This window comes from Lissotriton helveticus, chromosome 1_1 (assembly GCF_964261635.1).
Source record: "Lissotriton helveticus chromosome 1_1, aLisHel1.1, whole genome shotgun sequence".
Classification (NCBI taxonomy): domain Eukaryota; kingdom Metazoa; phylum Chordata; class Amphibia; order Caudata; family Salamandridae; genus Lissotriton; species Lissotriton helveticus.
The window spans coordinates 578,908,742-578,932,996 of NC_136057.1; the positions used below are offsets into that span (position 1 = coordinate 578,908,742).

At 47.7% G+C, this 24,255-nt stretch overlaps 2 protein-coding genes across 7 annotated transcripts in view; one reads left to right on the forward strand and one right to left on the reverse strand.

Annotated features, from left to right (window-relative positions):
* ABCC9 (ATP binding cassette subfamily C member 9) overlaps window positions 1-24,255 on the reverse strand; it is a 1,243,587-nt gene that overhangs the window by 1,007,554 nt on the left and 211,778 nt on the right. The gene's annotated exons all lie outside the window — the stretch shown is intronic.
* The window catches only part of LOC144755804 (uncharacterized), a 51,227-nt gene continuing 31,924 nt past the window's right edge, over window positions 4,953-24,255 (forward strand). The window contains exons 1-3 of the mRNA XM_078645498.1: window positions 4,953-4,968; window positions 13,152-13,245; window positions 16,132-16,231. Of these exons, the coding sequence (XP_078501624.1) occupies window positions 4,953-4,968; window positions 13,152-13,245; window positions 16,132-16,231 (210 nt within the window). The remainder of the gene's footprint in view (window positions 4,969-13,151; window positions 13,246-16,131; window positions 16,232-24,255) is intronic.

Consider the following 24,255-nt stretch of genomic DNA (forward strand, 5'->3'; position numbering starts at 1 on the left):
TCCTCTACCTGAGAAATCCTGGACTTTGCTTCTTTCACCTTCTCAGGGATCTGATCTGGTTCATAGAATCCTCGATTTTGAAAACCCTTGCCTGTAAAGAGGCTAATTCTTTGGTTTAGGAGATTTGAACGTCCCTTGTCTGTTCCAGAAAGAGATTGAGCATACTTTTTGCGTCCCACTGCATAGTTAAAGGCGTGTTCCCTTTGTACGGTGAATTCATTTGGGGATTCTGGGAGTGACTCGGAGTAGAGCTTTACCTTTCCTGAGTCAGTCGGTTGGGAGACTTGAGACAAAGTCGATGGCTGCCATCCTGCTCCATGTACATCATAGAGCACCTCGAGTGAGAGAGAGGAGGAGCTCTGGCAAACAGCCGCTTGCCATTCCACCACCCGCAGATTCATCCAGTGGTTGAGTAATAAATTAATAAGGATCTTACTCGCTGCCCCAAGATGAAAGCTTTACATGAGACCCTAACCAGCTTTGTTGATATTTTCTGATCAAACTGCAATTTTAGACAATCATTTATATAGCTTAGTCCACCAAATTGAGCATCACTTATGACTAATACGATAAATCCCCTCGGCTCCAGGCACCTTACTAAATATTAAATTATTTCATTTTGATCTATTATTTAAACACATCAAGGCGTCATCCAAATAGTATTTAAGCGAGAGAGCAGAAAAATGTGTCTATTTCCGTCAAATAGAAAAATAAGCTGCCCATACAATTTTGGCTATGTAAATGTAAATGTAAATGTATGTGTCTTGTAAAGCGCACTGCTGCCCTGAGGCATCCTGGCGCTGTAGACCGCTGGGGAACCCGTCCTGGCTATCCCTGTGAGATGGTCCCTACTGGGTATCTCCAAGGTGAAACCAGGCATCCCCGGCGAATGTGGGGGGGCGTTGTAGAGATGAGGCAAGCTAATGCCCAGAGTTGCCGAGTGTGATCCCTGGTTAGAGTAGGCACCGAGGCGATAATTATCGAGTCCGCTGAGCCTGGTCCACGACCCTGCCGCTTCGGGAATTGAACCCTGGTCCTGGGCCGTTCTCTGCTTCCGGGTATGCCACCTCTGACCAGTGAGCCACACCACTCCCCTATCATAAGGTGTGGTGTAGTTAATACAGTACATGCAGTACATGCGGCAGAACTTCTTTTGTCCCTGTTTCAAATTACATCCTCCATCTCATAACAGGTTTTTTCCCTGCTGTTTTTTTAGGTTTGTGGCTAAAATAATGCATGCAATAAATTCCCTATACATAAAGAAAGAGGCTTTGAGCCAGCTTCCTTCAGTGACATGCAGGAACTTTCAAATATTGGCTTGAGAAATTTTCAATCACATTGTCGGCTGTGCACAGCTTACAACATGTTCTATTCAAACGTTTCATTCTCTTTATCTCATAGCTGCTAGACTCTGCAGAACCCATGACGTGAATAGGGCAATCAGGGGTCTGGATACAGATATTGCTTAGCCAAGTTTCCGCCTCTATGAGTAATTGATCCCATTTGGTGCAAAGCTTATTTTGGTGTCTCCTCCTCACCCTTAGAGTGGCAGGCTGAACACCCTCATGAATCTGAAAGCTAATAAGCAGCTAGAGCTTCCAAGTGATTTGAGCCTGTCTGCTCCACTACTCTTCCAAGCTAGTGCACGGAATGTCCAGAGACTGATGGCCGTTCATGTGTGCAATTTGTAGCTCTGCTGCCTCCCGTAATATTTTAACATGGCTCTGATCACATGATGGTGGGGGACCCACATCCTCACTAGGGTCTGATGCATTAATTTGGATCTGCTCACATGTTGGATTCCTCATGGTCTGTTCAGCGGTGCAGCAGGTGTAGTTTATCATGTCCTCTGACATAGCGGAAATAACATTTCAAATGCAGTCATTGGAAAAAAATATGTTGTAGTCATTTACAGGCTAGGATGATGGGTATGTTCAGATGTGTGTCCTGTGCTAACTATGCCACTAGAATCAAATTGATTAGGCCAAAGAAGGCAAAAACGGCTATGGGCATGTTTGTGTTCCTGTTCAGAGGGGATCTGGTACAAGAGTCTGGGCAGAAATCTTCCTACTGAAGAACGGCCAAGATTAATTGTCATATGGTTAATCTATGTCTGTATCAGAACAGTGGGTGATAAGCAACTGACTGGAATGCAGCCTGAGCAATTGCAACTGAGTGAGATTTTTTCCAGCTTTCATTACATCGCATTGTGTTTTCATCAGGGCAAAGCACGAGGTGTGACAGGTATGCACAGATGCAGGTCCTGTGCTCTCTGTACACACAGGACTCAAGCCTAACCTCAAAGATGAAGCCCAAGTAGGCCAACACCAATCTGCGACTAATTTTATTCCCATTTAGAGCAGACCTGACCTGACAGTTCTTGCAAGACTGTTCCTAGTGGAGAAGGATCAAGGTTGTATTCCTTATTGCCTGTCTTGGTCTAAGTTGTATAGTGGTTTAAAAACAACTGGAATATGGATCTGACCAACCGTCAGTGACTGTGACTTTTTCAAGCATTGCTCACATCAACATTGTATTTTACTCAGAGAAGCATACTTGAACAATTGCCAACAGTTGACCCTTTTGAAAGCATTCCTTCCAACCTTCTTAAATTTTCACAACCCTACAGTCAGCCAGTGGCCAACGTAAAATTTGTCTTTCTGTATGGAGCAGAAACTTGGAAGACAAAAGTGACCACCAACAACAAAGCCCATACCTTGATAAACACCTGCCTGAAGAAAATCCTCCAGATACGTTAGCCAAACACCATCAGAAACACCAACCTATGGCAGCAGACATTCCAGCTCTCTGCTCATGAAAATACGGTGGGTCTGGATAGGTCACACCGTCTGCAAGCCCCCATCAAACTCTACCAGGCAAGCCCTGAATTGGAACCTTTACCTGAAAAGGCAAAGAGTAAGGCCAAGAAACATCTGGGACTGAGGCCTCGAGGCAGACTGCAAGGAGATGGGTTACACTTCACGTCACATTGAAAGAAAAGCCCAGGACAGAGGTGGCTGGTTGATGACCTTTACCTCAGGAAGGGTAGGAGGTATAAGTAAGTACTTTGAGCCTTTGCACACTTTATATTTCATGAGTATTCAGGAAAGGAGGAGTACTTAGGTCAGCCATTTTCCATTTTGTTTTTTTGCCATCATGGTGGGTTTTCCTTTTTGTTGGCATGGTTACTTGTGATGAACATGTGCTGGTGGTATTTTTCGGTCATGCCAGTTTTCTCTTTCCAAGTGTGAGTGATGCTTTTATCTCATGGAATCTGGTAGAATCTGAAATCGTACACTGAAGTTGTTATAGGAAGAGGAAGTGGTGAAAACAAGAAACAGCTTTGTAGCAGAGAAATTGGTTCAATGGTTATAATATAATTCAACAAGACTTGGTAAATGCATTACGTTTTGCCTATGGGATTAACCATAGGTGAAGAGGTGTGGGAGCAGTGTATGAGTGCAGGGAGCATTGTGTAAGTGTTCTCTGTGCAGGAGGAGTGGTACGTAAATTGAGGTTTGTAAGTGTATGAGTGCAGGGTGAAAGTGCCTCAATGCATGGTGATTGATGTGTGTTCAGTGCAGATGAGAATTTTGTGGGTGTACAGGGTGAGAGATGTTACCCTGTGCAAGGTAAGAGGTGTGTTAACCCCTTACATGCTTGTGACGGAACCGTTCCGTCACAAGCCTTGGGTGTACTGTGCTTTTGACAGAACGGTTCCGTCACGGCCCGCTCGCCGCGCCTGCGCGGCGCGAATTCCGCGCCTGCGCTGAGCGTTCTATTGGGCGGGCGGGCTGTGATGGAACCGTTCAGTAACAAGCACAGCGCGCCCGAGGCTCGTTATGCAGCGGTTCCGTCACAAGCACGGGAGCGCCGTGCGGCCGCTCTGCCCCCTTAGCACTGCGGCGGAATAGCCGCCGCAGTGAAGGGGTTAATATAGGGTGAGCAGTATGTCAATAGTATAGGTTCAGGACGAGAGGTTTGAGTTAAGGGTGTGATGTGTGGGTGGAGGTTGAGAGGAATGTGAGTGCTGACAGAGAGGTCTGCCAATGGTTTGTGAGTGTAGAGTCAGCACTGGGTAAGTGGTGGATGAGCAGTATCTCACATCCAGTGCACTGTCAGAGTGACTGTGCAGAGTAAGTGGTGGGTGAGTGTACCGGGCTAGCGGTGTCTGAGTGCTACAGAATGGGGTGACTGAAGGCATATTGAAAGGGAAGCGGTTGCAAAGAAGCATTCCTATATACAGTAAAGGCTAGACGAAACAGACCAAAAGCAGCAGGGTCCCCTAACAAAAGGCTCAATACCCCCAAAAAATAGATTATACTTAAAACCACTCTACAAATAGGATCTTCTAACGAGGGATCTCCCTCAATTGGGAGAAAGGAAAAAATAGGACTTCTTGCTGAAGGCTGACCCTCTGGTATTTCTCTCTGGACCAATGGGGAAGATGTACGACCCATCCAATTTGCAAGTTGCAAATTGCGTTGTTTTGTGACTTGCAATTTGAGACTCGCAAATTGGAATTTACAACAGTGTCTCAGACACTGTTTGCAATTCCTAATGGGTCGCAAATTGCCTGCCTCGTTAATAATCATGAGGCAGGTGCAATATGCAACCCCATTGGGAATGGCTAGCACTTCCAGGGATGGTGGCCTGCTGGGGTCAGCGGACCACCATGTCTGTGACTACTTTTTTTTAAAGGAAAATGGGCTGCATTAAAAAAGAAAAATTAAACGTTTCTGTTTAAGTTTTTTCTGTCTGTTCTTAAAAAATATTTTAAGTGCCAGTCACAAAGTGGAAGGGGGTTCCCTGGGGGCCTCTTCCTGTTTGCGAGTGGCTTACCAGCCATTTGAAATGTGTGGTAAACTGCAAGTGTTTTGAGGTTTCAATTGCGGCCGCAAAACAGTCTTATATTGAAGTGCGAGTCGCTATTAGGAAGGTACACCGTTGGCATGGCCATTCCTAATGGTGAGTCGCAAACTCTATTTTGCGAGTCGGTAATAGGTTATCAACTCGTAAAATAGGGTTTGTAAATAGGGCAGAACTATTTTCCGGTCGCAAATGGGCCAATTTCCCATTTGCGACAGCAAAATATGGTCATCCATCTGGCCCTAAGTTAAAAAAAGGCTTAGTGGTACAGGGTCCTCGCCTATGAAATTCTGTCCAAGGAACGTTTATGGAAAGAGGCGCAGATGTCAAGCATAGACAGCAGCAAAGTACCCTGTGAGTGAATGTGGCCAGCTCTACGGTGTGAGCCACTGCCATGCTGCAACCTGTGAGGACACAAATGTTACCGGCAGCAGCATCACCATCCCACCTGGAATGGCAAATAGTACCGATAGTCATCGAATATGCATGTTTCCCTGGAAAACAAATCCTGAATCCGTTTCAAGATGGCAATGGCGCTTAATTTTCTGTAAGGTTGAAGTGCCATCCTAGTCATTTGTTTCAATCTATGTACCTGTCATCATAAACCACAGGGTTTTGAATGTTCCGAGGCTGCTAGGCCATGTGTAATACACGCGAGCATCTGTTGTTGACAAAGATGATAGACGGACTGGCCATCGAGGTTGTTTTTGAATCGGTAGTCCAAACTGTATGTTGGCTAGGGAATCCTTCGTTTTCATGGAGCAAGTTCCTTACAGTATGCCAAGGGAAATGTGCGCAGGTGATAGCAGCATGGCGAGTGTTCAAGAAGAGGTCGCAGTCCCCTCTAGTTAAATGACGTGAATGCCTCAGCATGGTGGGTAGTGAGTCGCACTACCGCAAATCTATTCTTGAAGACCAACACCAATTTTTGGTTACTGGCCTTAAAGCAACCTCCTTGCAGAATGTAACAATAGGCGTAAAAAGGTCCCCAAAAGTGGATTAAAACAGTAGTTGGTCCTCATGAGACTGATAAGAAAAAACAAGAGCAGCAACAGGAAATAGTATGCTACAGCCAATAGAAACGGAGGGGAAGTAAGTGGCAAGCACAGGAACCAATGAAAAGCAAGGGGGCGGGATTTAAGCCCCTTTTAAGATTCATATTGAATCCAATAGATTTCACAAGCACAGCTCAAGCGCTGTAGGCGAAACCTAAACGCATGGCACAGTTACTGTGGATTAATCTACAAAACAGAGTGGTTGAGATTTAGTTGAGTCCAGAGTACTGCAGCAGACAAAAACATCTACAAACTGCATTGTGATCCTTATTCCTATAACTTTATATGTATTTATTCATCATTACTATGACATGATATGTCAATGTATTGAATAAATCATAGTACAAGTGAAAACTATGATTCCCAGGTGTGAGACTCTGCTACAGCCTACAAGGCCATTAGGGTAAGTATGATTGAGACGGCCTAGAACTGTTTGAGGCTTGATTCTAAGTTCATAAAGAAAATTTATTAATCAGATAAAAGGTGTCAGTACAATGGAAAAAAGCATTACAGAAGAAAAATAATAAAGAAAACCAATAAAGCAGTGCAACAAGTAGGAGATAAGAGCAAATCCAAAAAAAACAAAACAAATGGGTTATAACAGTACAAATGTAACAAATAACAGCAACAATATATTACAGTGATAGATGAAGAAAAAGGAACGTATGAGGCAATCAAAGGGGTTTAGCGACTTCTTGTTGAGTTGGACACAGTTGGAATGAACGTTTAGCACACACATCAAGGTATAAAGTAATAGGAAGCCATAAGTCTAAACGTTTAGCTGCCAAATGAATAGGAAATACAAAAGCAGTATAGTTCAAGTTCAGGAATTTGTATAGCGCACTACTCACCCAGAGGGTCTCAAGGCGCTTGTGGAAGGGTGGGTGCTTTACTTATCGAATAGCCAGGTTTTTAGCTGTTTTCTGAAGGAGAGGTGGTTCTGTGTAAGGCGGAGGTGGGTGGGGAGAGAATTCCAGGTTTTGGCCGCTAAGTAGGAGAAGGATCTTCCTCCCATGCTGGTTCTATGGATTCGCGAAATTGCGGCGAGGGCTTGATTGGACGAGCGTAGTTGGCGGGTGGGTGTGTAGAAGGACAGTCGTGTGTTGAGGCATTCGGGTCCGAGGTCGTAAAGGGCCTTGTGTGCATGGGTGAGGAGGCGGAACGTTATTCTCTTGTTGATGGGGAGCCAGTGGAGGTCTTTCAGGTGGCTGGAAATGTGATCTTGACGGGGGATGTCCAGTATGAGTCTGGCTGAGGCGTTTTGGATGCGTTGGAGTTTTTTCTGTAGTTTGGTTGTGGTTCCGGCGTAAAGGGTATTTCCGTAATCCACTCGACTTGTGACCAGTGCGTGGGTGACTGTCTTCCTTGTTTCGGTGGGGATCCAACGGAAGATTTTTTTGAGCATGCGTAGGATGTTAAAGCATGATGATGAGACGGCGTTGACTTGTCTGGTCATCGAGAGGGAGGAGTCTAGGATGAAGCCCAGGTTACGTGCGTGATGTGTAGGTATGGGTGCTGTACCCAGGGCCGGAGGCCACCATGAGTCGTCCCAGGAAGAGGGTCGATGATCCCAAGTTGAGGACTTCCGTTTTGTCCGAGTTGAGTTTCAAGCAGCTGTTCTTCATCCACTCGGCTACTTCTTTCATTCCTTCGTGTAGATTTGTTTTGGCGGTGTTTGGGTCTTTGGTGAGGGAGAGGATCAGTTGGGTGTCGTCTGCGTAGGAGATGATATTGAGATTGTGTTGTCTCGCGATGGATGCGAGGGGACTCATGTAGACGTTGAAGAGGGTGGGCTGAGTGATGATCCTTGTGGTACGCCGCAGATGACTTCGGTGGCCTTTGATTTGAATGGGGGGAGGCGGACTCTCTGGGTTCTTCCAGCAAGGAACGAGACGATCCAGTCCAAAGCTTTTCCTTGTATTCCGAAGTTACTGAGGCGTTGTATGAGGGTGCTATGACAAATTGTGTCGAAGGCGGCGGAAAGGTCGAGAAGGATGAGGGCAGCTGTGTCTCCGTTGTCCAGTAGTTTTCGAATGTCATCTGTTGCTGCGATGAGGGCGGTCTCGGTGCTGTGTTTGGTTCAGAAGCCAGACTGTGAGGGGTCAAGGGATTTGTTGGATTCCAGGAAGTTGGCGAGCTGATTGTTGACGGCTTTCTCAATGACTTTGGCAGGGAATGGGAGGAGCGAGATGGGGCGGTAGCTCTTAAGTTCAGAGGGGTCCGCTGTGGGTTTCTTCAGAAGGGTGCTGAGTTCGGCATGTTTCCAGATTTCAGGGAAGGTGGCGGTGTTGAAGGAACAGTTGATGACATCGCGGAAATGGGGTGCAATGATGGAGTCTGCTTTGTTGAAAATGTGGTGGGGACATGGGTCGGTTGGTGATCCTGAGTGGATGGAGTTCATCAGTCGGATGGTGTCTTCAGTAGTGATTGGGTTCCAGGCGCAAAGGTAGTTAGAGTGCTGTTTTGGTTCGGGAGTGGGTGGAGTGAGCTGGACTTCGGGCTGGTTTATGAAGCTGTTATGTATGTCGGCGATTTTGTTGTGGAAGAATGAGGATAGAGAGTCGCAGAGGTCTTGGGAGGGAGAGATGTCGTTGGAGCCGGTGGTGGGGTTGGTAAATTCTTTGACGATTTTGAAAAGTTCTTTGCTGTTTTGGGCGTTGTTGTCGATTCGATCTTTGAATGCTGATTTCTTGGTGGATTGGATTAGTTGGTGGTGTTTGCGGGTGGCGTTCTTGTAGGTGGCCAGGTTGTCAGTGGTTGGGTTTTTTCTCCAGGCTTTCTCGAGGGTGTGGCAGAACTTCTTGGATTTCTTAAGGTCCTCATTAAACCAGGGGGCTTTTTTGGTGCTTTGCTTGATTTGATGGTTTTTCAATGGTGCTAGTTCGTCTGCGCTGTGGGTGATCCATTGTGTGAGGTTGGTGACTGCTAGGTTTGGGTCGGATGATTTGGCAGGAGGGTTTAGGTGAAGCGAAGAGGAGAGCTGGGCGGTGGTGATTTTGTTCCAATTTCTTCGGGGAATAGGTTGTGGGGGTTATGGGTCGTGGTCTTATTGTAGTTGAAGTGAACGCAGCTGTGGTCTGTCCAATGGAGAGCTGTGGTGTGATCGAAGGAGATGTGTTTGCTGGAGGAGAAGATAGGGTCGAGCGTGTGTCCGGCAAGGTGGGTGGGGGTGTCAACAAGTTGTTTGAGTCCGATATTGGCCAGGTTGTCCAGAAGGGTGGTGGTGTTGTTGTCGTTATTCTTTTCCAGGTGGAAGTTGAGGTCTCCCAGTAGGATGTAGTTCTCGGAGGAGAGGGCGTGTGGGCTGATGAAGTCAGTGATGTCTTCGCTGAATTGTGTGCGGGGTCCTGGGGGGTCTGTAGATGAGGGTACCTCTGAGTGTGGTCTTGGGGTCGGTGTGGATCTGGAAGTGAAGGTGTTCGGCGGTAGTGAGGTTATCATCGGAACTGGTCGTGATGCGGATGGTGTTCTTATGGACAATGGCAATGCCTCCTCCAGTTTGGTTGATGCGGTCCTTTCGAATGATCTTGTAGGCGTCCGGGATAGCTATGGCGATGTCTGGGGCTGATGAGGCGTTCATCCAGGTTTCCGTAAGGAAGGCGATGTCCGGCGCTGTGGTATCGAGTAGGTTCCAAAGTTCGATGGAGTGTCTGTGGACCGAGCGGGTGTTGAGCAGGGTGCACTTCAGTTGGTTAGAGTCGGAGCTCTGTTTGGAGTTTGTGGATTTGGTGTGGGACCTGATGCAGTCGAACTTGCAGGAGTGGCAGGAGAAGGGTCCATGGCTGTGTCCTGGGGCGGCTAGATAGCAGTTTGGGAGTCGACCGGGGTTAAGAGCTGAGAGGGTAGCGGAGGTGTACGTTATGCGGGTTGGGAGGGTTGTCCGTGGGACAGGGGGTCTGGCGCTGGGCACGGTCCAGGCGCGGACGGGCATAGACGGGCTTACCTTTGGCGCACCTTCGGCGCGCATGGGGCGCGACCGCTGCGCGTAGACGCTGCGCGCGGAAGCATCTGTCATAAGTGGATAGTGGAGGGGGGTGGGGCAGGGGAGGATCAGCTGGGAGGCGGGGGCGTGGTGGAGGGGCGGGCTGGGAGGCAAACAAACAACAAAATGGCTGAAACAAAAGCGAAACCAGGCGAGTGACTCAGGCAATGCGATGTAGCGCTACGATATAGCGCTACGATGTGGCACACTTTAAATGCTACTAATGAAGCTGACCAGCGCAGTGCTACGATAACAAAATGCTCACTATGTATGCAGGCAATTTACACAGTTCTGCGCAGTAGTACTAAAATAAATCGTCACAATTTTAAATGTAATCAGTGTCTGGCGCAGCAGCGCTACGATACCAATCTGCCTTGAGGGAAGAGCACGCTGTGAAGGAAACCAGCACTGCGATAGCGGGGAGCGTGGGGAGCGACCTCCTCAACAGGAGTCAGGATGGTCACCTGTATCCAGTCTGTGGTTATGGCATACATTATACCACCATGCTCTGAAAGAAATGTTAGAAAAATTCTTCCAACTAGCTGTGATCTGTTGGAAAGCAACAGCTAATAATAAATCAACAATCTTAACATTGAGATCAGTATCATCTCAGCATGGGGAGAGACTCCCCAGAAAAATATGGGTAAAAGAGAAAGGAATGTGGGTATGAAAGATTGCATTGATTTGATACCAAATGCTCTGCCAAAAAGCATGAACAATCTCACGTGAAAACAACATATGAAATAAAGTAGCTTGTGGGGAGGAACAAGACCGACAAAGGTCTGTAACAGCGGAAAACTGCTTGCTTAGAGTGTGGTGGGTAAAGAGCAATCTATTGTATATAAAGAAAAGAGTTTGAGTTATGGTAGCTGCTCTAGATGATTTGTGAAGTTTAGTCCATAGTTTATCCCATAAAAAAAATGGGCCTGGAAGTGGCAAAATCGGATTCCCATTGTTCTTCCACCTTGGATTTTGGTCTAATAGAACCTATATCACGGAGGTGCTTATAAATGGTAGATGCTTTAGAAGTGGTGCGCAAAAAAGAATGAAGCTGTGAGGTGGGAGAGATATGAGGAGGGTGAGCTTGAGATTGTGTGAGAAGGGTATATTGTGTCATTACCGCCTTCTGAAGTAAAATGTATTTGTGAGCAAAAGAGGCAGGAAGATTGAAAGAATGACTGAGAGTCAAGAAGGGTAGGAAAGTGGAATTGGAGAAAAGCTGGGAGATCCAAATTAAACCTCTCATCCGCCAGGATTTCCAATAAAAGGGTTTGTTGTTGATTAACAGGGATTTATTGTGCCAGATAGTGGAATTAAGAAAATCAGTGATTGTGATAAAAGGCGCAGGCGTAGAGGATAAAAGCAATCTGGTAGTGAATTTATGTATGGGGGTAGATAGTGTTAGTGGTTTGCGTGAAAAAGAGAGGTATTCAGCAAAGGAGAAAGGGAAGAGGGAGAGACGTTCAAGCATCACCCATAAAGGAGAGATGTCGTCAGGGTCTCGTAACCAAAAAGAAGCTTCTCGTAATAGGAAAGCTTTATGATAAGTAGGAAAGTCTGGGAAGTTCACACCCCCTTCTGATTTGGGACAAATTAATCTAAGGGTGGACATCCTGGGTTTCTTTCCACTCCAGAGAAAGGTAGAGAGAATTGAAGTGATTTTCTTAAAACATTTCGCAGGGATGGGAACTGGAATGTTAGAGATTGTATAAAGTACTATGGGGGACAACATCATCTTGATGGTATCGAGGCGACCCCACCAGGACAAATAAAGGGGATGCCACTTAGTGGTTAAATCAGTGAGTTTTTGAATACATTTATTAAGGCGAAGTGAAACTGTATCTGTAACTGAGGGAGTAAAATGCAAACCCAAGTATTTGATGTGAGAAGGACTCCAGGTAAAGTGAGAAGCATCAAAATCAGGTTTAAAAGTGAATTTCGTTAAGGGTAAAATTTCGCATTTATCATTGTTCAATTTATAGCCAGAGATTAAAGAGTAATTGTGGACCTCCTGAAGGAAAGCAGGTATGGAATTAGTGGGATTAGATAGGAAAAGTAAGATGTCATCTGCATACGCAGCAAGTTTGACATGACAGAGAGGAGTCTGGAAGCCAGATATATTCGAGTTTTGACAAAGTTTGGAAAGAAAGGGTTCTAAAGCTAAGTTGAAAAGAAACGAGGAAAGAGGACAACCTTGGCGGACTCCCCTGCCCAGATTGAAAAAGGAGGAAATTAAACCGTTAGCACAAACTGCAGCCCGCGGGTTGAAATAAAGGAAGGAGATTAATGAAATACATTTAGGGCCAAAACCAAACCATTTGAGGGTGTAAAACAGGTAAGGCCATTCAACCCTATCAAATGCTTTTTCAGCGTCTAGTGCAATTGCTGCCAGAGGATGTTGAAGGCGTGAGGATTTGGATAAGACATTAAATAAAAGTCTAGTGTTATCAGATATAAAACGTCCTCTTTGAGGCTTGATTCTAATAAAGGAACAGTTGAGGTGAATGTGACTACATATCAGCTAATGCATGCAACAAAGCACACACACATGCATAACTGCACTAATAAGTGTGCCCCCTCAACATTCATGAGCACACTGTCAACTGTACTTGTTCCTTATTTTTTAGATCTTACTACAGATAGCTTTATAAGTCAGGGAGACATCATGTTACCTGTGCTTAAAAAGTAGTTCCCAGAGTAAACTTTTTGTCAGCCACTTTAGCCATTGAATTTCAGTACCGAAAGCTACTAGCCTATTATCAAACATATTTCCTATGTAACATTTTGCTGTTTATACCTTTTAAAGTCACCAGTTGCAAAACAAAGGCCATCTTCGGAATGCTTTTTAGAACACTCTTCTTTAAGCGTACAGCTTAAATCTGCTAATGCAGGCTTTTCACCCAAAGCACCTTGCTTCCTACTGTTGTTGCTCAAAAGAATGCTTAATTATAGTGTTTTATTTCTAGGACAGCTGAAAGCAATACACACACAGCTATTACCAGACATCTCCCCTAATAAATACCTAGACTCCTTAGATTTAATATTGCCTGTTTAAGAAAAACCAGACTTATTGCCTTGCCCAAGTCTTGATACAAAGCTAACAAGCTCTAACATTAGATGAGGCATATCATTTCATGTTATAGAGCTGTGCTGGCACCACACTGAGGTGACTTCCGAAGAAAACTCTCTGCCTCGGTTTTAGAACTGAGATTGGATTGCTTTTGCATGTTATATCCATCTGCTAGACACTGTGTACAACGAGGAGAATGAACGTGTGGCCATTCCAGAGGATACTTACAAGAGGAAACTGTTCACTGATAAACTGACATTTGTGAACAGGTATGTATTCCAAGCTGCTGGATGTGTTTGTGTGTGACTTATCAGGATACTTTGAGGGGCAGACATCCCTGTTGGATCGAAGTGGCACAGACCGGCGCTGACTTGAGCAAGGGCTCTGGTGTAGTAGAAGCAGTAAGTGAGTCACACAGTCTGATATGGGTGTGGACTGGGCATCAAGAGGTTTTAGTCCCTTTTATTTATACCTTGGCATGCCTGTACATCATGGGGTCAGGGGCCACATTGAAGAGCCGGTGGCTCATTGCAATCCCCACTCCTTGCCTCCGCAATAGAAATGTGACTAAGTGGCTGGGCTATAACAGCACCAGCAATTTCACATTGAAAAGGTTTCTCATCTTACATGCTATATATTGATACTTTCTTGAGTACAGTTACTTCTCAGATATCACATGATGTCCAAGCGTCACAAGCTAGTTAAAAATTGCATTGAACTTTCATCAAAAAATATGAGAGGGGTTGTTAAACCTGTCAGCCTTAGGGTGGTCTTCTCCCAAACTCTGCCTGTACCCCTCCTATTTTTGCTGATCTCATTTTTGTTGGTCTTAGGATTTAGGACTCTGTGTACTTCACTTCTGCTATCCAGTGTACTTGTGCCCTGTCTCTTAAACGTGGTAGAATTGGTTTACACCCAATTGGCATATTTAATGTATTTGTAAGTCCCTGGTATAGTGATACTACAAGTACCCAGGGCCTATACATTAAAGGCTTCTAGGGGCTTGCAGCACTGATTTCCCAGATAAGTAGCCTGGTAAACATGTCTCAGGCCTGGCACATCAGAGCATGTGTGTGCAGTTTCAAACTGACATGTCAACCTGCAACAATAAACCCTTTGTCAGGCCCAAATATTAATTTGTAATACATAGATGTCACCCCGAGGGTAACCCTTGAACAGCTCAGTGGGCAGGGTGCAGTGTACTTAAAAGGTTGGACATGTACTTTTAAGTTTTGCATGTCATAGTAGTGACACACTCCTAAATAAATGTTTCACTACTGTAAGGCCTACCTCTCCCAAAGAATAACACTGGGTTACCTTATTATATTTAATAAGTGATAACTTCAATTGGTAGCAGGTAGACAGGTTGAGTTTGGTGTTCAAGAAATTGTCAAATAAAGACCTCTTTAATAGTAAAGTCCGATTTTAAGTCGCAAAATGCCACTTTTAGGAACTTGTTTTTTTCTTGTCCTAAACATTTAGTACCTGCAGCCTTTCCTGTGTCACATGGCTCGGTGTAGCTGGTAGTTGGTCTTTGTGTATTGCTCCCGGATAGTGAGACGAATGGAAGCTAGGTGTTGGTATGATGGCCCACTCTTACCTAATGAGGGGAATTAGCTGTCACCTACCACACGTGCACATCACAATGGCTCTGCCTGAGCACTCTCACAATAGGTTGGTCACTTGTCTTTTGTGCCCCCAGACAAGCTGAGGCCAGGGCAAGGAGGAAGGGATGCTTGACAGCTCAGGGGCGTGGAAGCATCTATAAACTTAACCCTTAACCCATCAATCAGTGCCCTTAACCTGGCAATCAGTTTTAAACTAGCTTTCTGAAAACTTTCTCTCATCAGTTATAGTTGAAACGTGAATGCAAGCCCTTTATTTTGAGCGCTTCTAACTGAAGCCCAGCTTTTTCTAGCCTAAGACCTGCTGCCAACCAAATAAGGCCAAAGGCAGTGGACCTTCTAAGTGCCTTAATCCTCTAAAAATACTGCAGAGAGCAAAAAGGAAGCCGGGGTGGGAAAAGAAAGGGCTCTCACTAAGGATAAAATTAAGGAGCTTGTTGTGGAGGTGTGTAATAGGTATGTGAGAGTTGTGTGAGACTACTCTACCAGTCAGCTCTTGCCCTAAGGTAAGTTAGGTGAAGTGAGTGCTGTGGCAGATAGTGGCCACTGCCAAGGGTAGAGCCCGGGTCCCACTGAGGCAGCTGCAGTAGGTTTGGGGAGCAGCCTGCAGCACTTGATATTGCTCCCACTCACTCTCCCCTGTTCTCTCTACCTTTAGTGGACTGTCTGCTTGGCAGTCTGCATTTTTTGTCCATATTTTGGCAGATAACAATTGGACATAGAAATCTACTGAGCATCGCAGGAGGCTGTTGATAGCACTCCGCTAGCTGGTGCTTTTCTCTTAGAGCTAGCATTCACTAGAAGATAATCTACTGCTATTCTTTACTTGTTATCCTTCAAGGAGACCGGGGAGAGGGTCACTGCTTTAGCTCATCCTCCATGTAGCTTTCATTGGGATCTCCCACGGGACTACTACGTAAAGACCAGTTATCCCATGAGGTTTCGTTTCCTGTGTTATCTATTACTGTGTTCAGGCGGCTGCGGTTTCCTTCTTTTTCTCTATATAAGTTCACTTGTCTCTTCTGTAGACCGGCATGCTGTTTTAGAAAGGTATTGTCTGTGGAGGGTTTTATTTCTCTCTCAGGAATTATCCTTATTCCCTGTTGGTTTATCTCATTGGTGGCTTTCAGGATTGCCCTTTTTACCAGGTCTGAGTGAAGTGAGATTTTTGTTATTTCCTTTCCATTCCTATTCTCTACAAAGCCAACTTGCCGAAGGTCGTTTGTACAGATCCCACTCAGGCTACAACATTTTGCAAATGCAGTTAAGATCCGTGCCCTATTTAGGGGGTTCGTTTTTCTTACCGACTTTCCCTTTTTCCCTGCAGGTAACTGATCCAAATATAACCATTTGTTGTTATCCCTCTCTTGTGCTTTCATGTTGATTTCATAATTGTGATGACTAACATTTGTTCTCCCTGTCTGCCACCCTTTGCTTCTCGCACCGGATAGTGCCTGTGCCTGTGGGTTAACTGTACTATGGTCATTGGATTGTTCTGATGTTATCCTTACTTTCTGCTTCACGATGCAGGTATTTGAGGGTTTCTCATTTGCCTCCCTACTTCTCTGATTTTTCCTTAATTCTATCAAGGGCTTTGTTGGTTTATCCTCCGTTTGCAAGTGACTGTTTGGTATGTAGATCGGGGCTGATGCGTTTAATCCTGGCTGTACCCCCCCGCCGTTTTCTTCCCTTTTCTCTTTCCTGATGGCTTTGGTTCTCGATTCTTTTTAGCCCTATTCCTGGCTGGGGCCGCTGCATACCCCCCGCGCCTTTTTATCAACATAGGTCGTCTCGAAATGTATACGTTATCTGAGGCCTCGTGGAATCCTTTGCTATAGATTGCTCTGTGGGGTGAGGAGTCCTTTCGAGGTTTACCATGATTGCCTCTGCTGGTTCATTCTCGACACTTTCCTCGGTGGGTGGTACTGTAACTATTGGCCTTAACATGCTTGGCATTTGGCTCTTTATCTCCACTAGTTCCTCTTCGATTTTTTTTAGATAGTGTTTCTGAGCTTTCATCACTCCGTTGTTTGAAAGTGTTACTTCAAGGATTCCTTGTAATACCTTATGCAACATCAATATTAGTTCCATCAAAGATGATGTGGGTGTTACAGAAAGCTCCGAATCCTGAGTGTTGTTTCTATCTGGGTTTCCCTGGTGACCAGTACTTGTACAATCTTGCTGCAATTGAAATTTTTGCGATTTGTGGTGCTGCCGGAGTTGATCAGGCGCGCCTCCCCAGACGTAGCTCTGGCTCTGACTTTCGTTTCCCCTTTGCCCTTCATTCCCTGATGATTGTAACGAGAACATTTTTGGGGAGGATGATAGACGAGGCGCTGATATGTGGTGATTTTGGCTCAGGAGCGTCAGGTTTACCGATATGGGGTTCTCCATTCCCTCCTCAATATCGAGGGCTTCTTCTTCGTGGGGTTCTCCCGTATCTATCCATATCTGGTTTGCTGCTGTCGTACCTGACTTTTCACCGATCTCCCCACCATTTTCCTCCCTTTCTCCATCGTGTTCCGGAGTTATCACTGGATCTATCGATTTGTAGTGTTTCCCTACAAAGTCCTTTATGGATTTTGACGCTGCCGTGTTCTCTTTCTGTTTAGAAGTTGTTTGATTACATCCCCTTTTCGCCTGCTGGGCATTCTTCGTTGCTCTTTTGATTTTTCTTTTCTTGCGTCTCCCCTTGCTATTGTCCATAGGGGATGCCTGGCTTTCCTGGCTCTCTTCCAGAGATATTGAGCCCTCCATTAATTTACTCTTCTCTGGTTCATCCACTGTGCGTGATTTTTGCCCTCTTTTGGGTGCTATTTCTTAGGTTTTTTGGTACCTAGTCTGTAGTTCTGCTGTAGTTGGTGTCTATATTTTAGTAGGAATTAAGTTACTATTTTTACTATTACATAAGTACTTTCACTTACCTCGGTTGTGCCTTGAAGCCTTGTAGCCGTCAGCCTGCCTGCCTTGCCGCACTTGTAGTTCTCTTTCACGGCGTCTCCCCGGCTTTTCCCTGTACTTGCCCTTCTTATACTATGGGGTTCTGTAGCCGGGATACAAGGGTCACGCCTTTGCTTCTTGGCTCCTTGCTCATTCAGGTGCCTCCGGAAATAACCTTCTTTCGGACCATTGGCTGATTCTACCAGGTTGTCCAAACTCTGCCAGACTCTGCCAGGCCCCCCCCCCTATTTCTGACTTTCAGTCGGTGTGCCTCTGCAGATTTCTAGCAACGCCGATTTCCCCCTTTGTTTTACTTCCTACAGGGGTGGGGGTTTAATGGGCGGATGGTGTCTTTATGAGCCGGCAACACGCGCTCCCAATCTTGCACGCTTTGAGCAGCTGAGGGGGTCTCTTAATGGCTCGCGGTCGCTAAGTTTCAAAAGCCGGCGTCTTCGCTATCCCGGCTTGTGGCCGGCGTTCTGCAGTGTACTGCGGCGTTCAGCAAGCCCTCAGCCCCACGCCGCTCCCCGCTCCACGCTTCTTACCCTGTGGGTTCCACAATGCCCAGGGGCTGGAGAGGGGGTCGGGGAGTCTCGCGGTTCCCCTCGCAGCTGTCCTCGAATGCGAGCCGCCCGTTCTCCTCGTCCTCTGCGCTCGCGGTGCACCACCAGGTCCGCTCCAGCTCGATTCCTCGGTCTGGATGCAGCTGTGGGAGGCAAGGCGCGGCTTAGGCACGACTAAGCAACAACAGAGTTGTGTCCTATCGACGAGAAGGTAGAGAATAGGCAAACCTTGTGAACCTCACATTAGGTTGAATACTCCCTGATGGCGTTCTTCAGTACACAGTTTCATTCTTCAGTCTTCTTTAAAAATGTGGCCATTGAATCCATTGTTTACTGTATGTAACACTTTGAGCTGCAGTACACAAAGGTTTTTACACTTGCAAAGTCAGCGCTGCTCTGAAATGAAGACTTTACCTAACAAAACCCCTAATCAAAATATACAAGTAACAATGCGGAATGCAATTAGGTTTTCGATGCACAATGTCCATATTCTGAGTCCTTGTGAATCAACAGCAAAAGGAAGTTCAAGCCCATCCTTCCTTTTGACTTGCAGAGATATGTAACCACTTTCAAGAAAGGAAAGCATTGATAGATTACTGGTACACATTAAAAGATGTCCATGAGTCCATGTCCATCTGTAGCTGCGGCTGTCCGCGGCACTCGCAGGAGGTCATTCCAAAAGGGCGGCCCTTTAGTGCCATTTGGGCACCAGCTCACCCCTCTCTAGTGGTTAGGCTCCTGTAGTCCGCTCGCCGGGACGCCATATGGGCATCACATCCGGTGTGCCGAGGTGGCGGGAGGGTATATATGCCTCCCCCGCTCCTCCTGGCATCCTCTGTTGCGGCAGTCATGCCGTCTTTTGGGTCGTTGATCGTCGTCATCGTGGTTTTGCGAGCGCTATCAGTCAGGGGCCATTCCAAGTAGCGAGGCGAGTCAGCAGGAGCTGGTATATGGTGAGTCCGTAACGTACCCCCTACCAAATTTCCTCAGCTTAATAGCATTGCCTGGTGTCCGCAGGGGGGGTGATGTGGCTCCCCCGATCCCGTGTCCAGCTTCCGTCCTCCCTTAATCGAGTGTGGGTGGTTCTCTGCTCACGTGCATATGTGAGTATGGCTCAATTATCAGAGCGCTCGCCATTGTCCTGGGAGACCCGGGTTCGAACGTCAGCGTAGGCGGGAAAAACATATATTTAAAAGGCAGAGATTAGCTCGCCTTGTTATCCAACTGGATAGCCAACTGGATAGCCAGTTACCTCCTGAGGCACAGCCGGGAGCAGCAGTGAACTGCGTGTATTTTAACTGTTTAAATTGAAAATGTTGTAATTGTTTTAAAGTCACTCACCTGTCTACTGCACGATTACTGTGCGCAGGCACCCTTTGGAAGGCAAAAACGAGCGCTGGGTAGGGCGGAATCGCCGGTCACCTCCAGCTGCATTTCCCCACGATAGGACGGGGACACGCCCACTCGAGGCCACGCCCCCTTTAGCTAAAGAATACAAATACCGCGCTGAACCACAAGCGCTTGATAGCCAGTTACCTCCTGAGGCACAGCCGGGAGCAGCAGTGAACGTCTGCGCTCGTCCGCGCCGAGTCCGGGCCCTGGGCCACCCCTCCTGCATCCCAGCCATCACTGCGCAGATGCTATACTTCGGCAACCCTCTATAGACTAAGGCCTCCCACTAACATTTGCACTCGGCATACTTTTCAAGCAGAAGACCTGCCGCAAATCTGCCCCACATGCTCCGTATCCCTCAACTCCAAATCTTTTTCGGCGCCCACACATGATTTCCATATGCTCCTACTAAATTGCCGCTCCCTGCCTAAGCATAGCGTTGAAATGGCCCTGCTGTTAGAGGAACATACCCCAGATATATTGTTCCTGACGGAAACCTGGCTCACTACTGAGTCCGATCCCGCGACAGTAGTCGCCCTCCCTGATGGCTATCAAATCATACGGCAAGATCGACCCAAAGGGAGAGGAGGAGGCCTAGCTATTATCCACAAGGAACAATACCACTGCCGAATCATCTCCGAGACCATCCCGGATTGTGAGAGTATTGGTTTTAATATCGAACTCTCACCCAATAGATGTTTCTCGGGCACCCTGATCTATCGCCGGCCCGGCCCCCCGAAACAGTTTCATGAAACAATGCCATCTAGCCTGCCCGATAGAGCTAGTACCTCCTCTAACTTTACCGTGCTAGGTGACCTGAACCTTCATTTTGACTCCCCTTCTGATCACACAGCTGCTACCTTACTAGAAGATCTAGCAGCTTTACAACTCATTCAACGCGTTACCACTCCCACTCATGCCAAAGGCCACTTACTGGACCCAATCTTCACCAACTGTCCTGACATCTCAGTGGACCCATGCATTCCCCTGCCATGGACAGACCACCTTCTGATCCCCTTCAGCTGGACCTCGACTAAAACTTCACCTCCCGCACCCACCACAAGGCTCAGACGAGCCTGGTCCCGCCTCGAGGTTGACAACTGGTCCACTAAATTGGCCAGCTCACAACCCGCGAAACAGGAGGATCCTGCCCTAGCATACTAGGCCTATGTCAATTGGATCAATCATACTCTTGACACCACTCTCCCTATGAGCAAGACCATACTGAAGCGGCCCCAAAAAACTGCTCCTTTGGTATACGCAGTCTCTTAGGGACAAGAAGCGTCTTTGTAGAAGGGCGGAAAGACGCTGGCGTCTGGATAACTCAGCAGATAATAAAACCTGCTACCGCGAGACTATTAACGAGTATAAAATTCAAATAAAAGCAGCCCAGTCCTCGTACTTCGCCGATAAAATTCTGCAGGCCAAATCCAAACCCAGAGAGATCTTCCAGATCATTAAAAAGCTAACCAACCCCCCTCCTGCGTTACACGCCGAGAAATCAGTCACACAGTGCAATAATATCGCAGAATTTTTCTTTCAGAAAGTAAACAAGATTTATTCATCATTTCCCTTCCCAAAAATGAATTCATCAATCCAACCCAACATCTCCCCAACCCTGCCCCCTCCCCCCGCCCGACACAGCCTAGCCAACTTTCCCCCACTGAATCTCCCCACCCTAGAATCACTAGCTTTTAGTGTCAAATCAGGCTCGCCGGACGACCCTGCCCCTCCTGACATCTTAATGGCAGCATCCCGGACCACCCTGCCCGTCATCAGGGAGCTATTAAACGCTTCCATCTCCTCCAGCACTGTGCCAACTGTTTGGAAGCAAGCCATGGTCAGGTCATTGATTAAGAAGCCCAATTTGGACCCGTCTGACTTAGCCAACTATCGCCCCATCTCCCTGCTCCCATGGGTGAGCAAGGTCCTGGAAAAATATATCAACCAACAGTTGGTGAACTTTCACTCAGACGGGTTTCAGAGCAAAACACAGGACTGAGACCGCCCTCCTCATGGTTACCGAGGAAACTAGAAAAATCCTGGATCAAGCAGGATCAGTGGCAGTGATCCTCCTTGACCTAAGCGCGGCATTTGATACGGTCAGTCATGACACCTTACTGAACCGCCTGTCCTGTGTGGGGATCAAAGATAATGCCTGGGCTTGGTTTAAATCTTTTTTGGAGAATAGATCCTTCAGGGTATTTGATGGCGATTCCATGTCCTCCAGCAGACCCCTAAAGTGTGGTGTTCCTCAGGGCTCCTCCCTAAGCCCTGCACTTTTTAATCTGTACATGAGACCCCTGGCCGATGTCGTCCGCCCATTTGGAGTCAAGATCATCTCCTATGCGGACGACACGCAGCTGGTGGTCTCACTGGCACAGGAGGCAAATCGAACTTCGCCAGTCGGGCTTAGAGAATGCCTTGAGGAGGTGAGGAACTGGATGTCGTCATCATCCCTGAAGCTGAACGGGGACAATACAGAGCTGATGATCCTAGGCCCATCAGATCTGTCCCTTTCTCCCTCTCTGTGGCCCCCATGTCTAGGCCCTCCCCCAACCCCTAAAAACAACATCAAAAGCCTCGGAGTGTGGCTGGACAATTCGCTATCTTTCAATGTCCAAGCCACAAAACTTTCAGCCACCTGTTTTGGCATCATGAGGGTGCTAAATAAAATATTTCCCCTCCTTCCCATGGAAGCCAAACAGGTAGCTATTCAAGGTCTTATTCAATCACGCCTTGATTTTAATAATGCACTCTATCTCGGCGCACCAGAATACACCCTACGCAGGTTGCAGATTGTACAGAACTGCGCAGCACGCCTGTTGCTCAAAATTCCCCTCAGACACTCAGTGAGGGTCGGACTGATTAGCCTTCATTAGCTCCCGATCCGGCAGAGAGTTCTGTTCAAGACACTATGTATAGCCCACCAAGCCTTCTGGGACACAGGACCCAGCATCATTCGCGACCTGGTCACCCATTACACCCCAAACCGAAGTCTTCGCTCCAGCCAGACCTTCTCGGCAGTGGTGCCAAGAATAAAAAGATCCAGATCTGGCGGAAGGACATTTACACTTGGAGAAGTGTGGCTCAGTGGATAGAGGCGGCAGACCCGGAATCTGAGATCGACCGTGGACCAGGGTTTGATTCCCTGCCTCGGCGGGTCTCTGGCTCATAAATTCCACGGTCTCGACAATTCTCGCTCCGGTGCCTACTCGACTCACGGGGTCACACTCTGCGACTCTGGGCAATAGCTTGCTTAATCTCCACATCGGCCCCTCGCGGCGGGATGCCTGGCTTTCACCTTGTTTCTCACAGGGGAATACCAGGACGGGTTCCCTAAGCAAGCACGCAGATGCACCTCAAGTGCATCCTACTCAACACCCGCTCCGTCCACAGACACGCCATCGAACTCTGGAACCTCCTAGACGCCACAGACCCTGACGTCGCCTTCCTCACGGAGACCTGGATGAACGCCTCTTCAGCCCCCGACATCGCCATCGCCATCCCAGAGGGCTACAAGATCGTCCGGAGGGACCGCAACACCAACCAGATGGGAGGAGGCATCGCCATCATCCACAAGAACACCATCCGTCTCACGACCAGCACCGACAACACCCTGACCAACGCCGAACATCTGCATTTCCAGATCCACACCAACCCTACCACCACCCTCAGAGGCACCCTGATCTACCGACCCCCGGGACCACGCACACAATTCAGCGAGGACATCGCCGACTTCATCAGCCCGCATGCCCTCCCCTCCGCTGACTACATCCTCCTGGGGGACCTCAACTTCCATCTGGAGAACAACAACGACCGCAACACCAGCACCCTGCTCGACAACCTCGCCAATCTGGGACTCAAGCAGCTGGTGTCCACCCCCACCCACCTCGCCGGACACACACTCGACGCCGTCTTCTCATCCAGCACAGACGTCGCCTTCAGTCACGCCACAGAGCTTCACTGGACGGACCACAGCTGCGTCCACTTCACCTTCAGGAGAACGACGACTCACCACCACCAGCGACAGGCCGCCCGCAGAAGCTGGAACAAGATCACAGCAGACCAGCTCGCCACCTCCCTGAGCCAGCACCCTCCTGCCAGCTCAGCGAACCCCAGCCAGGCCGCCGACAACCTCACGAAGTGGATCAGCATCTGCGCGGACGAGCTCGCCCCGCTGAGAACCCCGCCCAGCAGATCCGGCAGCAAGAAAGCCCCATGGTTCACCGACGAACTCAAGAGCTCCAAGAAGAACTGCCGAGCCCTCGAGAAAGTCTGGAGAAGGGAACCTACACCGGACAACAGGACCACCCTCAAACTGGCCACTCGGAAGCACCACCAGCTGATCCGCGCCGCCAAGAAAACTGCATTCAAAGACCGGCTGGACAACAACGCGCACAACAGCAAGGAACTCTTCAACATCGTGAAAGAGCTATCCAACCCCAGCGCAGGAACCAACGACATCACCCCTTCGCAAGACCTCTGCGACTCCCTCGCTTCCTACTTCCACAACAAGATCACGGACATACACAACAGCTTCAACGAACAACCAACGCATACCAGGACCGAACAACCTCCCCCCACCACCACCCTCCACGCCTGGACCCCGATCAGCACCGAAGACACCATCCGCACGATGAACTCCATCCACTCCGGATCACCGACCGACCCTTGCCCTCACCACGTCTTCAACAAGGCCGACACTGTCATCGCACCCCACCTGCGAGACATCATCAACACATCCTTCGACACCGCC